The sequence below is a fragment of the Suncus etruscus genome, chromosome 13 (genome assembly GCF_024139225.1).
Source record: "Suncus etruscus isolate mSunEtr1 chromosome 13, mSunEtr1.pri.cur, whole genome shotgun sequence".
NCBI classification, from domain to species: Eukaryota; Metazoa; Chordata; class Mammalia; order Eulipotyphla; family Soricidae; genus Suncus; species Suncus etruscus.
Genome location: NC_064860.1, coordinates 80,327,240 through 80,343,108, shown reverse-complemented (window position 1 = coordinate 80,343,108; position 15,869 = coordinate 80,327,240). Strand labels below are relative to the sequence as shown.

The 15,869-nt window shown below is 37.6% G+C and overlaps 1 protein-coding gene across 1 annotated transcript in view; it reads right to left on the bottom strand.

The window, feature by feature from the left end:
- ST3GAL6 (ST3 beta-galactoside alpha-2,3-sialyltransferase 6) overlaps positions 1 to 15,869 on the bottom strand; it is a 53,798-nt gene that overhangs the window by 30,838 nt on the left and 7,091 nt on the right. Inside the window, exons 2-3 of the mRNA XM_049785657.1 lie at positions 7,035 to 7,134; positions 1,965 to 2,042 (exon numbers count right to left, since the gene is read on the bottom strand). Coding sequence (XP_049641614.1) covers positions 1,965 to 2,042; positions 7,035 to 7,123 — 167 coding nt within the window. The 5' untranslated portion in view covers positions 7,124 to 7,134. The remainder of the gene's footprint in view (positions 1 to 1,964; positions 2,043 to 7,034; positions 7,135 to 15,869) is intronic.

Here is a 15,869-nt window from a genome sequence, read left to right as displayed (position 1 = left end):
CACCTTGTTTCACTCATCCTTCTTAACTATACAGCACATTATACTCTAGAATATTATATGACACTACAATAAACTGTATCATATTACAGTTTCAACTGTCAAGTCTGGAGAGGCAGGAAGTCTATTAATTTAGACAATGGAACGAAAGCAATGAGAAATTAAGTAACTCTGCTCTCTGGAATATCTAATCCATATGAACAAAAAATGAAATCTACCCATGTTTAAAGAATTGTTTCCTTCTTCCAACACTGCAGATAACACCCACAAGTTTCCCAGTAAAGGTTCTGCTAGGTCCCAGAGGATAAGTTCATTAAACAGTAAACATATATGCCTGCATATATCTGCAATGCTATATACATTAATTCTTAATTCTAGAGGCTTAATTCTAGAGCAGCACTATTAATCAGCAGACCACATGAAATTAATTCTGTGAGTAATTGTGAACATACTTTTAAGTGTGTAGAACAGAAACATACATGTATATTAGCTTCTTTAGTAAAATATATCTCTTCCTGTAGGTTACAATCAAAAAGTTTTTCAAGACTCGTAGATTTTCAGAATTTCTTGCATCCATGGGTGGACTAGTAGCACCCTTGCATAGCTGTGATAAAATGCAGAAGGATTTTATGTCTCTGCAGGTTTCTAGGGAACTGGTTAATTTTAAAGAGTTCTGGAGTTACAAAAAATTAAGAACCAACAATTGAAAGGTACATCAGGCTCTTTCTCCACTCTAGAGAGTGATCCACATCTCACCTGTTCTCTTGGATTTTCCCTTTAAGAGAAACTCATGTTCTCACATATATAAATAAATGTATAACTTAAATGTATGTTTATATATTTAAGATACAATATTTAAGATATACACCCATGTACATAGGCATATCTTTCGCCACCTTTGCATTTATCTAAGTCAATTTCATTACATGATCTTAACTCACTAAAAGTGTATCATAAAATATGGATCACTTTTTATATTCTTCATGGATGAAATGCTGAAATGCTTCAATGTTTTCCTACAATTAAATATACCCAGACTAGGAACCAGAGAGAGAGGAAGAGAGTGCCTAGGGCAGGATTGTATGTTGTTGGCATATGTAAGCCCTGGCTTTTTTTTTTTTTTTGTCCATATCACATGTCTCCTGGGCACAACAGGGAGTGGCTAAAATAGAACAAATTAAAACAAAACAAAAAAATGCCCAAAATGCTCCAACCAGACCCTCATTTATTTTTATTTATTTAGAAACATTCTGACTATAATCTATTAAAGTTCAAGATTCCAGAAGAAAATATTTATGAATAGAAGAATTAAGTTCTCTATACTTCTCACAAACATAGCAAGTAATCTTTATTTGCATTCTGTGTAGATGAATCATTATTTTTAATTTTCTATCATTTATTAAATAATTACTGAAGTTGAGGGGCCGGAGCAGTGATGCAGCAGTAGGGCATTTGCCTTGCATGTGACTGACCCAGGACAGACCTTGGTTCAATCCCTGGTGTCCCATATGGCCCCCCAAGCCAGGAGTGATTTCTGAGCACATAGCCAGGAGTAACCCCTGAGCATAACTGGGTGTGGCCCAAAATAAAAATAAAAATCACTGAAACCCAGAAAAACAGTCTAACCAGAAATGTAACCTGGAGACAAAAGAGAAAACTAAGACTGAAAAATAATATGGGAACAACAAGGCAAAAATAATAAACATCTGAAGAACAGTTCACTTTTTATGATCAACACACAAAGAAACCTCTCTAATCTCACCTGTAAAGAAAGAACACTGGTCTGAGTGAGTTCTTCAATGCCTTTTCTTAAAATATATGCAGAGTTCTGACTAAGAGCACAAAAAGAGACAGGATATTTGAGCTCTTCCTTAAATATAGGATTCCACTTGACATTGAGTTGTATGGGAAGAAGTAAACAAGTGTGGAAACATTTTGCATATCACAATTTTGTTTTTTATTTTTACCTCAGGAGAGAGGCAAAAGCTGGCTTTGACAAACAAGACTGGGTCTGATGTCTCCTTTTCATTTCCACAGGTGGCACCCTATGAGACAAAAATAGTGTCAATCAGAAACCAGACCTGGGCAGTCTGCCCAAAAGAAAGCAAATGCCCTGGGAATTCACCAAGAGGCTTCTTAAACAAGGAATGTTGCTGCTGTCCTCCTCACAGCAACACCTCAATCCTCCCACTTTCACATGCAACTGAAGATTCAGGGACACAATACAGGTGCTGAAGCAATTGGTAGTGCAATAGGGCATTGCACTGGCCAACTCGGATTTGATCCTCAGCGTCCCAGGTGGTCTCCAGAGTACCATCAGGGGTGATCCCAGAATGCAGAGCCAGGAAGAGTAAGCACTGAGCATTGCCAGGTGTGGTTCTCCCCTCCACCAAAAATAAATATATAAAGCAAGGACACAATACAGGCAATCCTAGAAAAGGCCACGATGACCCAAAGTGCTGCAAAAAGGAACAAAAGCACCTTCCCAGAATGGTGAGAGTAACTGCCACTCAATGGAAACCACAGACTCCCATTTCTAAAAGTCTCCAAAGGCCTTAAAACCCAGCCCATCCCAAATGTTTATGCCCTCTATCACATCTGGGGATGTTTTTAGGCAGCCCCCATTAACCTTCATGGCCCCACAGAACCTGCCTTGTGATCTGGGATGACACGAATCACATCACTTGGTTTCACATCTATCTCTCCTCTATTCTTGGCACACGTTAGGCCCCTGTGACTCTCTTGAATGGAGCACTTGTCTCCACAATGTAAAAGGATATTATGACACAGACAGAGCACTACATAAATAAATAAGTACAGGGGAAGGTAGGTAGGACCCAAACTTGGCAAGTAAAAAGAGATATCATCTGACTATAAGAATCTATTAATCGGGCCCGGAGAGATAACACAGCGGTGTTTGCCTTGCAAGCAGCCGATCCAGGACCAAAGGTGGTTGGTTCGAATCCCGGTGTCCATATGGTCCCCCGTGCCTGCCAGGAGCTATTTCTGAGCAGACAGCCAGGAGTAACCCCTGAGCACCGCCGGGTGTGGCCCAAAAACCAAAAAAAAAAAAAAAAAAAGAATCTATTAATCACAAATTTTGTGATCACTACATCTATCATAAAAATAATTTTTCTGGGGCCAGGAAGGTGGCGCTAGAGGTAAGGTGTCTGCCTTGCAAGCGCTAGCATAGGATGGACAGCGGTTTGATCCCCAGGTGTCCCATATGGTCCCCCCAAGCCAGGGGCAATTTCTGAGCGCATAGCCAGGAGTAACCCCTGAGCATCAAACGGATGTGGCCCAAAAACCAAAAAAAAAAAAAAAATTTTTTTCTATAACTTGCATATTTTGGACTGAAGAAAATAGCTTCAACTTTCCAAGGACAAGTTCAATTTTTGGGGGTACCATTTGCTGAAATTACATGTAAAGAAACATTTTTTATTTAACATTTCAGTGTCTGAGAGATAGTATAGGGGAAAAACTACTTGACTTACATGCAGCTGGCTGAATATATGGTTCCCCAAACACCACCAAAAGTGACCCCTGAGCACATAGCCAGGAATAGCCACTGCCACTGTTAATGATTAATAAATGGCAAGAATCCATTGGTTTTTACATAGGGAAAATATAGGTCTAGAGTGATCTAGTACAGACCATAAAAACAAATTCTATCCAGGGGAAAAAATTAAGATAGTTTGTATTTAGAATATTAGAAATAAAATAAAATTATTATTTAGAAAACTTTGGTTTTCTGGTTGGTTTTATTTATTTTTTGAAAGACAATAATCTATCTTGAATGACTTTCAAGATGTAAGTGCACAGAAAACTCCCAAGAAATTCCCCAAGGTACTTTTTCTGACTTAATATTAGTTTAAAAGTAATACGAACAGTTCTCCAATCCCAATGATGGAGACTGCTGAATTTAGATCCTTTTCTTTGCCTTATCATTTCCTGTTACTAACGATATGATTTGTAAGGAAGTTGCAGTCTCAAAAGCTCCTTGGTTTCTGTTCTATTCATGTCTTCCAGTACTAAGTGTGGGACGTACACAGAAGTATCACAGAAGTATCAAAGAGGGAGTTGAGATAGCTGTGGCACAAAGCTTAAGCAGAATATATTTCAATTTTAAAATTTTCTTGCTCAACATTACTTTTGCTCATAGCTAAACTTATTGTGGAATAAATTAAAATACGGAGTTGGATTTACATATTTATTAAAACCTTCCTTTTAAGCTGTGAAAATACTGGTGATCTCAGTCCTTTCTATATTCTAGCACCTGCTTGCACCACTTAGAGACTGCCAGGATAATCTGATTGCCCTTGTTATAAAGACCAGAGCAAAAGTCAAACTGAAAATCTAAAATTCTTAGAATCTTAGAATCTTGATTTGCATTTCTTAACACCTAGAAAACTTTCTGTCAGAGATAACAATCTCAAATTCTTATCAGACAATTATATTATTTAGTTATGTAATAAATTAATGTTTTTGGAGCTTGGGCCATACCCGGCAATGTTCAGGGGTTACTCCTGACTCTTCATTCAGGAATCATTACTTGCAGGCTCAGCATATATATAATGCTGGGGTTCCAATCTGAGTCAGCCACATGTAAGGCAAGCACAGTTCCCACTTTCCTATTGCTCCAGACCCAGAAACTAATTTCCATATGTCCATCAAAAAAAAAAGATTTTATTTTAATAAAAAATTTCCCTTTACTGAGAATAGCCTGCATGCTTCAACTACCTCTAAGTTAGAATACATGCTTGGCAAAGTGGAGTAGTGCCTAGTCAAAATTTGCTTTGAAGCCTGAAAAATACTATAGTGGGTAGGATACTTGCCATGCATGTGGCCAACCTGGGTCTGATCACCAGCATCCCAGATGGTCTCCTGAGCACCACAAGGAGTAATTTTTGGCAGTCCCAAGAAATTGAGACAGACTGGCAGCATGGTCCTCTCTGTGAATCTCAGAAGAGCCATTTTCACTCTAGGTCTAGTATGCTCTGAGGGAAAGAGAAGCACCAGAACAAGGGGAAAGGTCTTCCAGCCACCCCACAAAGATCTATCCAGCCACAGAGTCATAGAAAATGGAGGTAGACAGAATGGCAGCAGGGTCCTTCGTAACTGAGAAGAGTCATTTTTACCCCAGGTCAGTGTGTTGCAAGAACATGACCACTCCACTTTGCTTCACAGTTGCATATTTTTTCTGGTCAGTGAGCCACACATAAAACAACACCACCATATTGCAAAGGTCATAATAGGAAAGCAACACCATGTTTAGTAAATGAAGATGATATTTCTGAAAACCCAACGAGTATTAGCCTCCTACAGAGCCTCTCTGATGATAATTTTAAAGAGGAAATGTTGAGGGTGTTTAAGGAACTTAAGGAAACCATGAACAGACAGCCAATAAGACTCAAGATGATTTGAAAGTAGAAATGAGAAAACTTCAAACAGAAATGACAGAACTGAAAGACTTCTTAAGCAAAATGAAAAACTCACTGGAAGGCTTCACCAGCAGAATGACAGTTTCTAAGGACAGAATCAGCAAGCTCAAAGATAAACTACAGAACAATAGGAGATGGAAAAAAATCCTCAAAATGAACCAACAGATGACAATAGAACTTTGGGATAAATTCAACAGAAATGACAAAAAATCAAAAGAGTCCCAAAGAGCCAGGAATGAGTAATTCCTAAGTACAGAGTCAGGAGTAACCCCTGAGCATTGTCCAGTGGCTCAGTGTAGAAAAAAAAATTAATTAATAAAAAACACAGAAATATTACTTATTGCTCTGTGGACTTCTTCCCCTTTTTTTGGGAGGGTGTCACACTCAGGTATATTCAGAGGTCACTCTGGTTCTGCTTTCATGAATTACTCCTGGTAGTGCTCAAGGAACAATAGTAGTGCTGGGGATCAAACTCTCAGTTGGCTACATCCTATTCTTATTTGAAATATAAAGTTACCTTCCTTTTCTCTATGCAGTGGTGATATTTAGTTAGCTAACATATGTATCTGTCATTGTTTGTTTGTTCTTTTGGTGATCATTTGCTTAACTTCCTTCCATGAAGGAAGTTAATATCATTTTCAAACCACCAATGATGACATTAAAATCAGAAGCAGAAATTTGTATTCTGTCTACTACTGAATTATTGGCCATAATTACTAACATTTTTTCCTAAGACAAGTTATCAAAATATTTATTTTTATGAAAGTTTGTACTTCCATTACTCAAGAATTAAAATTCATCTAAGTTTTGTTCTTAGCCAAAGGACTAACAATGGAGAAAAAACTTAAGATATTTATCATAGAAGTTTTCTCTAAAATTAAAATACCATGCATCACTCAAGTTTTTCATGTGACTTTTTAATTTTAATTTAATTTTATTTTTGTTTTTTTTTGGTCAAACCCGGTGGTACTCAGGGTTTACTCCAGGCTCTGCACTCAGAAATCGCTCCTGGCAGGCTTGAAGGGGCATATGGGATGCTGGGAACCAAACCATCATCTATTTTGGGTTGGACACATGCAAGGCAAACACTCTACTGCTGTGCTATCTTTCTGACCCTTCATGTAACCTTTTTATGTAGAACTGAGATCAAATAAACATATGTAAAATTGCAAGTATTTAGACACCACTTAGTCAAACTAAGAAAACCACATGTAGAGTCTAATTTTTCAGTTATTAATTATCTAGTCATTTTAGTTCTAAAAGTTTAGGATTATTAACTTCAAGTATTATTCCAATTATGAGGCCAGAATGATAACATAGTGAATAGGCCATTTGTTTTTTACACACAGCCAACTCAGCTTCGATCCTCGGTGTACCATATGGCCCCCAACACCTGCTAGGAGTAATTTTTGAGTGCAGAACCAGGAATAACCTTTGAGTTCAGCCAGGTGTGGCCCAACAACAACAACAAAAAAATTTTAACTAATGCAAGAGCATGAAATATTCTGTAAATACTTGTGAAGAATATTCAGTGAAGAACTAGTCTGTGAAGAACTAGCTTGGGGATTATTTTTAAGCAGCAAAAATAACACTTACCAATAGTTATTTGCTCCCCATAAAATACAATGCAGCACATAATAGAGGAAGACAGCACTCAGGAATATGGCTAAAAGGTACCCTCTCATGGCTGGCTCACCTGAAATATATGAAATAAAATCAAAGGTAAGATCTCTATACAAACCAATTTACATAATTAATGGCTCAAAAGCCATCAGTGAATAGACAAAGAGAATAGCAGAAGGACAAAATGATATGCATGTTATTTTGGAAATAACTCTAAGTATGCAGAAAGAAAATATTTTGCCTGTTTTTCCTACTCCTCCTTCATTTTTATTATTATTTGATAAAAAGAGGCAGGCTAGTGGGTCACATCAGGCAATGCTCAAGGGCTGTTGCTGCTATTCTCAGCAAACCAGGATTGGAGGCTTGCAAGGGAAGGACTTTACCCCCTGTACTATCTCTCCAATTTATTCTTGTTTTTTTTTTTCTTTAATCAACCCATGGTTCATTTTCAGATTAATAAACATACCCATATTTTCAATGCTAGTGGCTTCTGTACTATCACACAAGTTAAGGAAAAAATGGCAGAGCACAATTTTGACATCTTTATTTTAAAAAACCCAGAAACATTAAAGAATATCTATTTTTGTCTCAATATAAAGTGAATATACACTTTAGGTGTAGATAAATATTTATTCAGTATGCAAAATGACCTTTAAATGCTGTATGTTCTAATTTGTATAAGTCCTTTTCTTAATTGAAAAAAACTGGAAGAAGGCTGGAAAAAATATCTAAAAGAGCTGAACTCATGCTAACCATGCTGGAGTCATAGTCTTCTCCCCAAACAGAAAAACTATTAAACATATTTTCAAATTTCTCAAATTTTTTACTTTATAGACACAACAATTTTATTTTGTCAGTATCACATGTACAGTCAGCTAATTACTTGTCCGTTTTTTTCGTAAACAGTGGGCTGGCTCATTCATTGAAAATTTGTGTATAAAACCTAGACAAGGGGCCAGAGAGATAGCATGGAGGTAGGGCATTTGCCTTGCATGCAGAAGGACGGTGGTTCGAATCTCGGCATCCCATATATCCCCCCGCCCCCCAGTGCCTGCCAGGAGCGATTTCTGAGCAAAGAGCCAGGAGTAACTCCTGAGCGCTGCTGGGTGTGACCCAAAAACCAAAAATCTAGACAAAATTTTCCTCTCAGAATATAAATGCAAAAAAAAAAATCAACTTTATAGACTATTTTAAACTATTATTAATTTATTTTGTACTTTGCTTTAAAGGCAGAACAGAATTAAGAGCTCACTTACTATAAATAAATGCAAAGGAAGAATTTAATATTTATGGGTTCATATGAGATCTCCCATCAAAACATATCACTTAAAATGAGCAATTTAGTTCTTCTGTGCTCAGTACCAACTGGGGCACTATGGAGTCAGATGTGCAAACCTGGGCGCATGTTTCCAAATAATGGAATGCTGCTTCCAACAATAAAGTATGTTCAAGTGTTAATATTAAAGTGAAGCCACCTTTGGCTTTCATAGACAGAATACAGCAAACGTAATTTAGGTTTTTCTTGACAGTGAGGTGTTCGTGCTAACAAGTCCCATAATTGTGCGGGACACTATTAATGCTGAGACCATCTGGAGCTAATGATGTGAAGCTGTTTGCCAAGCCGTTCTAAACGATGATAATTTCCCAGGGAAATTGCTTCTCAGCACTCATAACTACCACTCCCTCCCCACATGTCACTATTCTAAATGAGTTAGAAATGAAGGCTGTGTTAGGAGAAAGCAAGGAAGTTGTCTAAATAAACGAACTTTAGTTTACACATGTCATTTAATTTGGCACATTAAGTTCCCACTTTCAATAAATTCTGGGAATTGCATCTTAGAGAGGACATTAAACAAAATTTGTTTTCATCACAGGCTCACTGGTATAAATTAGAATTAGGCTCTCGGGGCCGGGCGGTGGCGCTGAAGGTAAGGTGCCTGCCTTGCCTGCGCTAGCCTTGGACGGACCGCGGTTCGATCCCCCGGTGTCCCATATGGTCCCCCAAGCCAGGAGCAACTTCTGAGCGCATAGCCAGGAGTAACCCCTGAGCGTTATCGGATGTGGCCCAAAAAACCCCAAAAAAAAAGAATTAGGCTCTCACGGGGCCGGAGCAGTAGTGCAAGGGATAGGTAGTTTGCCTTGCTACGAGCTAATCCTAAGAAGGACCGTGGTTCGATCCCCTGGCTTCCCATATGGTGCCCCAAGCCAGGAGTGATATCTGAGCACATAGCCAGGAATAACTCCTGAGCTTCATCGAGTGTGGCCCAAAAAAACAACAACAGAAAGTAGAATTAGGTTCTCAGATCGCAACTTTTGGAATAAAAATATTGGAAATATAAAACATGCTGGGGCAAAGGAACAGTACAGGGGTTAAAGCCTTGCATATGGCTGACTCATTTGATCCCAGATACCTCATAAAGTTCACAAGCACAAGCAGGAGTAAGCTGTGAGCACAGAGAATAATTAGTCTGAGTACCATGGAGTGTGGCCCCAAATCCAGAGTAATAATAAAAAAAAAATTTAATAAAATACCTTAAAGCTCAATAAGTGTAAACAATAACAGATGACTCAATTAGCAACAAACAGTAAATTCTCAATAGCTTTTTGGTAATATCATTGGGAGATATAAAAATTTCCTTTTATTAAACTATTTTTGATCATTTTATTTATCATTTTTCTGTAATAAGTAATAAAAATAAATTATTTTATGCTGCTAAGGGAGACTGCTTGGGGGCTATGTGGGAAACTTGGGACAATGGTGGAGGGAAGGTCACACTTGGGATTGGCGCTAGACCACTGAATGCCTAAAACAACTGTACTATGAAAAACTTTGTAGACCACAATGTTTTAAATTAATAGATAAATAGTGAATAAGTGAATAAATAAATAAATAAATAAATAAGACTCCAGACACTTCTGACCTTAAACAGTAATTTTTATTCACTTATTTTTCAGTTTCTTTTAGTTCAGGGTCATGCTTGACTGGGGCCTATCATAGTTCCTTAGGTCACAAGGCTGAATCATGGTCTGGAAAACTTTTATCTATCATCCAGCACATTCACACCCTCAGCTGAATTTCAATTGTAATAACTTAGACACACCTATTAACTTAACCTGTACATAACTGGGATGAACGAGGAAAGAAAGTACCCAGATATAAAGAAAATGTACAAGCCCCATACAGATAATGGTCCTATCTAAGAACCAATGCTTTTCCCCACATCAATGTTACAATGAAGGAAATGGCATAACTTGAAGATTTGTGGTATACGTGATCACTCTAAAGAGCTACCACTGGTTGGATATCAGAAAACATGGTTCACAATTGAACTTCACATAACTCCTGGCTGGGATAGTCGTGGGTAAATTAGTTTTTTTCTTCTAAACTTCCTCATCTGTTTATAAGTTTAAGTTTATAATTCCTCACCTGTTTACAAGTCAAAACACTCAACCTACCTCTGTGGGATATGAGTGGATTAATTAAAATAATGGAATCTTACATAATTATGATATTAAGTTTAATGTCAAATAAAATGTTTTTCTGAGCTCAAGGCCAGGAGTCATCCTGGCTGAGTAATCCCTCAGTGCCTCTGGATGTGGTTCCTCAAAAAAAAAAAAAAATGTATTTACTGTTCATTTTCTAAATCTGGAATGAGCTATAATCTTTCTCTACATAGCAAAACGTGTGGGTTTTGAGAAAACTAGTGTGATATTGGCCAGTCCTAAGTGGACCCTGTGCTATGTTCTTGTGGCCTGGCTGAAAGATGCCACCTATTTCCTAAGGCAGAGAAAACAGAGCACACAAAGATTCTATAACTCACTTTTCACTGTGTTCTCTTTTCCTCACCTATTTACCATGTTGGTTACTTGGTTTTATTGTGGTATATCTTAAAAATCACTTTAAATTTTTCTTGGTAAAGAAATTACTTAGTTAACATAATGTATCTGTCACTGTTAGTTTGTTCTTTTGGTGATCATTCTTCTAGGTAAAAAAACAGGCCATAAAAATGATACTCAATAAAAAATAATTGGCTTTGTGTTTCTTGAGAATAGCTGATAAAATCCAACTAATGGAGACAATTCATGTTTGGGATTATCAGAGGAAAAATGTAAGAGAAGGAAGTACTTGGGATGTTCATTGCATCAGTGAAGAAACAGTAAAGGATCCAAAACAGGCATAGTACTAGCACAGAGCCTGGCCCTTACAAAGCTGACTCAAAAGATATTAGCTTTCCCTTTTCTCTTAGACTGGGTGAACAAGAAAGGCAAGGGATAGGGTCCAACTGGCTGTTCGAAGACAATCTATCAGTTAAGTGATAAAACACTTCAATCAGAGGCCATGAGCCTTCATGTGGACAAGATACACTCAGTGTGACAGACAGTTGATGAGGTCTTGACTCAATACTTTGTACCAGCATCAGCAAAATGCCATTAAAAAAATCCATTTTTACCTAAACATGAATTTAGGATAAATATAAAAATTCCAAAGAACCCAGTAGAGTTATTTATATACCCTGATATTTCTCTGAAAACATATAATTAAGCCTTTTTAATTGCACTTCCTGATAGATCTAGGCATCAGGGGTTTGGACAATTCTGAAAATTCTAGAATCCATAAATCATACTAGTACCGAAACCGTTTTAGAAATTACTGATACTATGGACACTAGGTTTCAGACTGTCCTAGAAAGCATTTCACTATAGGCCCAAATGTCAACAGATAATATGTTTAACTAAATACTTAAGACTGCTCCCAGAATAATAGTTATGCAAAGACCTTGTAAGCTGCCTGTTACCAGTGTCAATAACCTTTGTAATTGGCATGTTTACATAAAGACAACATATACATGTCTACAGAAAGAGCGCAATATTTACAACTCAATTACTAATCTGTCCCCCAAAACCACATGATTTGTGAAATTTATGTATTATTTTACAATGCATGAAAATGAGTGAGATAAGTTGCTTTTTATTCAGTAATATGCGGTTTAGCTGAAAACAATTGTGTGTGAAAGAGCACACTTTCTACCTACAAAAAACAAAATGAATCTACTCTTAAAGAGCCTTTTCCATATACAGCCTAAGGAAATTTTAGAAAACTTAGCCTACATTCTCTTGTATTTCATGGGAAATTCTAAGGATCCAAATTCTAATAACAAAGTAGACCAGGGCAGCCAGGATATCCTTGTGATAAACATATAGAGTTCCTTTTCTTGCTTACAGGAAAAAGCTTCCATAAATAAATGAATTATCTAATTCAAATTCTATAAATGGAATTACAATTTTTCTTTGAAAAAAAATCCCAAAGAAAATTTTAGCTAGAATGTAACCTAGGATACCTACTCTTAAAAAACAGAAAACAAACATGCATACAAAAATGAAGCCTTTCAATACAGCTTCAATGAACAAAACAAGCACATTTAAGACCTTGCACTGAACATGGCAGATTTGAGCATTTTGATGGTGGCAGTTCTTAAGACCTGGTCCCTAAACCTTGATGACAGTTTTGCCATAAAGCAATTTATTCATCTAAAGTGTCAGTAAAAGCAGTAAAAGAGAACAGAATTCACTGACTGAAAACAAATGTTTATTTTGTCTCAAATTATGTCATGTCACCGGATATATAAATAATCCAACTATGCCAGAATAAATTCACTAATGCCAATATGACTCAGTTTCAGCATTCATTCTTTCTTCTTTTATAATTACTTTTTAAAAATGCTTTACCATCTTCTTGATGGTTTTATTTGTTTGTTTTGCATCCACACCCAGCAGTGCTGAGGGGCTGTCCTCAGGGACCACTCCTGAAAGGCTTAGGGGATAATATGTGCTGTTGGGAATCAATCCTGCATTAGCCACATGCAAGGAAAGTGCCTTCCACATTGTACTATCTCTTCGGTTCTTTTATATTTACTTTAATATCCATAAGAGCAAAAGGACAGTGGGGGAGTTAAGGAGCTTGCCTTGCATATGGCCAACCCATTGATTCCCATAGCCACAGAGGGTTCCCTGAGCTCTGCCAGGGATCCCCCTTGAGCACAAAGCCAGAAGAAAATATGAACATTGCTGGGACTGTCCCTACGCCACTCCAATCTATGAAACATGTACTTACATGTCTATTACTTCACTAAAGGCTAGAAATAAGTTTGGTAAATGGGTGTGTAGGTCTTATCTTCCTGATAAAGAAAGGAACTGAAACCTCTGAAAGAATTTAAAACAGAAACAGACTTAACAAATGTGATCACCTTTCTCTCAACCTTCTATTCCAGTATTATTTTGTCTCTTAAAACAAAAGGCAAGAGGGAACCCCAAATAATAAACTCAAAATTATAATTTTCTAACTGCATCGATGGCCACTAGAGCTTCAGAAGGGTAAAACTGATTATTAGCAAAGAGGAGACGATGCTAGGGAGAGGAGGGAGACTGGGGCAGTTGAAGCCTTTTCCCCCCAAGACTAGGGACTTGATTTATGAGCTCCTACTTCATTTGAAACTCTAGTTTCAGGAATTTGCACCAAAGAACAGAGCAAGCATCTAGCAATGTGTATAAAAGCAAAACATATCATATGACACTTAAAACCAGAAAAGTTTTCTTTTCATACTTTTATACTTCAGTATAAATGTTCCCTTACACTTAAAGGACCTGCCTTTCCAAAAGCAAGCTGGAGGGGGAAGCATGATCAGCAACAATTTTTCAGAAATGGTTCTGTTCATCAAAGACAAAAAAAAAACCATATTGATCACTCGATCAGTATCACACACTAAGAAAAACACACTCTTAGAATTCACTTTTCTAGATCCTGACATCATGCCTATAGGTGCCCCCATTTTCTCTAGACCCAGCTCTCAGTGCTTCCTAATGCACATCTTAGGTTCAAGTACAAGCCTATTTCTAGGGCTGATACTGAGCCAAAGGAAAGGATCCCAAAGCGACTCCTTGATCTCAACAGTTCAGTCTGGTACCCACTAATTCCACACTACTCCTAGACTAACCATTGGCCTGGATTCTTGCTGCTGATTCTCTGAATGACTGATTCCCTCACTCTAGTTTTCAACATCTGTTTTTTTTCCCCTCTCTCTAACTTCCCCTCCTCCCCAGCAATTCTGCAGCCAATTCCATTTCTTTAGTCTCAAGGAACATTAATCATGTCATCATCTACTCTATTCCCTCATGCTCTCTGCTTCCTCAGTGACAGATGTCTGTGTTCCTCTGTGGCTCAGTCTTTATAAACATTCAGCATGCTGCTACTCAATAGTAACACCCAATCATTTACAAATTAATGCAGATTATAAATGAATCCTCCTGTTCCCTCCTTTGGCTTTTCACAGTAGAACAGCTGTGAAAGGATTTTAGCCTGACTTTGCCCTCTGCCAAGTCTGTTCACAAGCTGAACTCCACCATCTTACCAGGTTGCCCAGCTGGGAAGTCTGTCTTAACCTCAGATAGGCCTTGTCTATTCAGGTCTCCAACCATTTCTGAGACTGACTAAACTTGGTCAACAGACTTTGCATCCTGTCTTCCTTCCTTTTTGTCTTTCACTTTGACTGCTGTAATCACATGATCATGTAAGCCCTAGAATGTGTAATAGCTGCAGCTCACATCATGCACTACTGTTCAAACACTTGAGATCATTGCCAATGGACTCCAAGTCAGATTTCTTAACCAAAGTACTCCAAAGGAAACCATACACAAAAATTACTGAAATGGATGACCATGGCACAAGATGAGGGAAGCATACCATTCCAGCCAAGGAAGAATGGAAGGTAAAGGAAGAAAACAATATCCAGAGTAAGAGATGTTTATATAAGGTTGAGGAACACTGCTACATACCTCCCAGACCTGTTTTGCCAACTCCACAGAGCCCACACAGGACAGCATAATGACAGATGGAAAGAGTTCTGCCCTTGTTAACTCATTTACTCTATCTCTTTGTAATATGGCCCTCTGATTTATTGGGATCATACAAATGTGTTGCTGAGCCTGAGCCTCACTTCCATAACAAGGACTTCCATATTCCATATGAATGTCTATAACAGCATAGTTCAGGGATGGAGAGATAACACAGCGATAGGGCATTTGCCTTGCATGTAACAGATCCAGAACAGACAGTGATTCGAATGCTGGCATCCCATATGGTACCCTGAGCCTGCCAGGAGTGATTTTTGAGTGCAGAGCCAGGACTAACTCCTGAGCACCACTGGGTGTGACCCAAAAACCAACATACATATGAATATATATATGCTATATATATATATATAGCATATATATATACTATGCTATATAGATCATAGTTCATTATGGATCAGCCCAACACTGCACTGAACATTTGTCATACATAAGAAAGCAGTAGCATCATCCACATGCTGGATGCTTCTGCCTAAAACAATGACCAGAATTCAGACCCAGAGAAAGTATACGGGATGAGAAACTTTTCTTTTAGAAATTTTCTAAAAATTACTATATTTTAACTATAAAACCATGAATATAATATCATTTTAAAGAATAAGTGTTCTTTTAATATACATTATTTGCATATATGTATTTACTAAAATACACATAATATTGGGGATGGACAAGTATTACAGTGGGTAAGGTGCTTGCATTGGATATAGCTGACCTGGGCCTGATACATGGCACTCCACCCTATATGACAACCTCAGAGCCCACAAGGAGTAATCTTTGAGTGCAGAGTCAGTAGTAAGGTCTGAGCACTACTGAGTGTTCCCAAAAACAAAAAATAAAAATGAACAAAATACATGCACTGAAAGCAAACAAACAAAGAAAAAAGAAAATACACAAATAAGACAC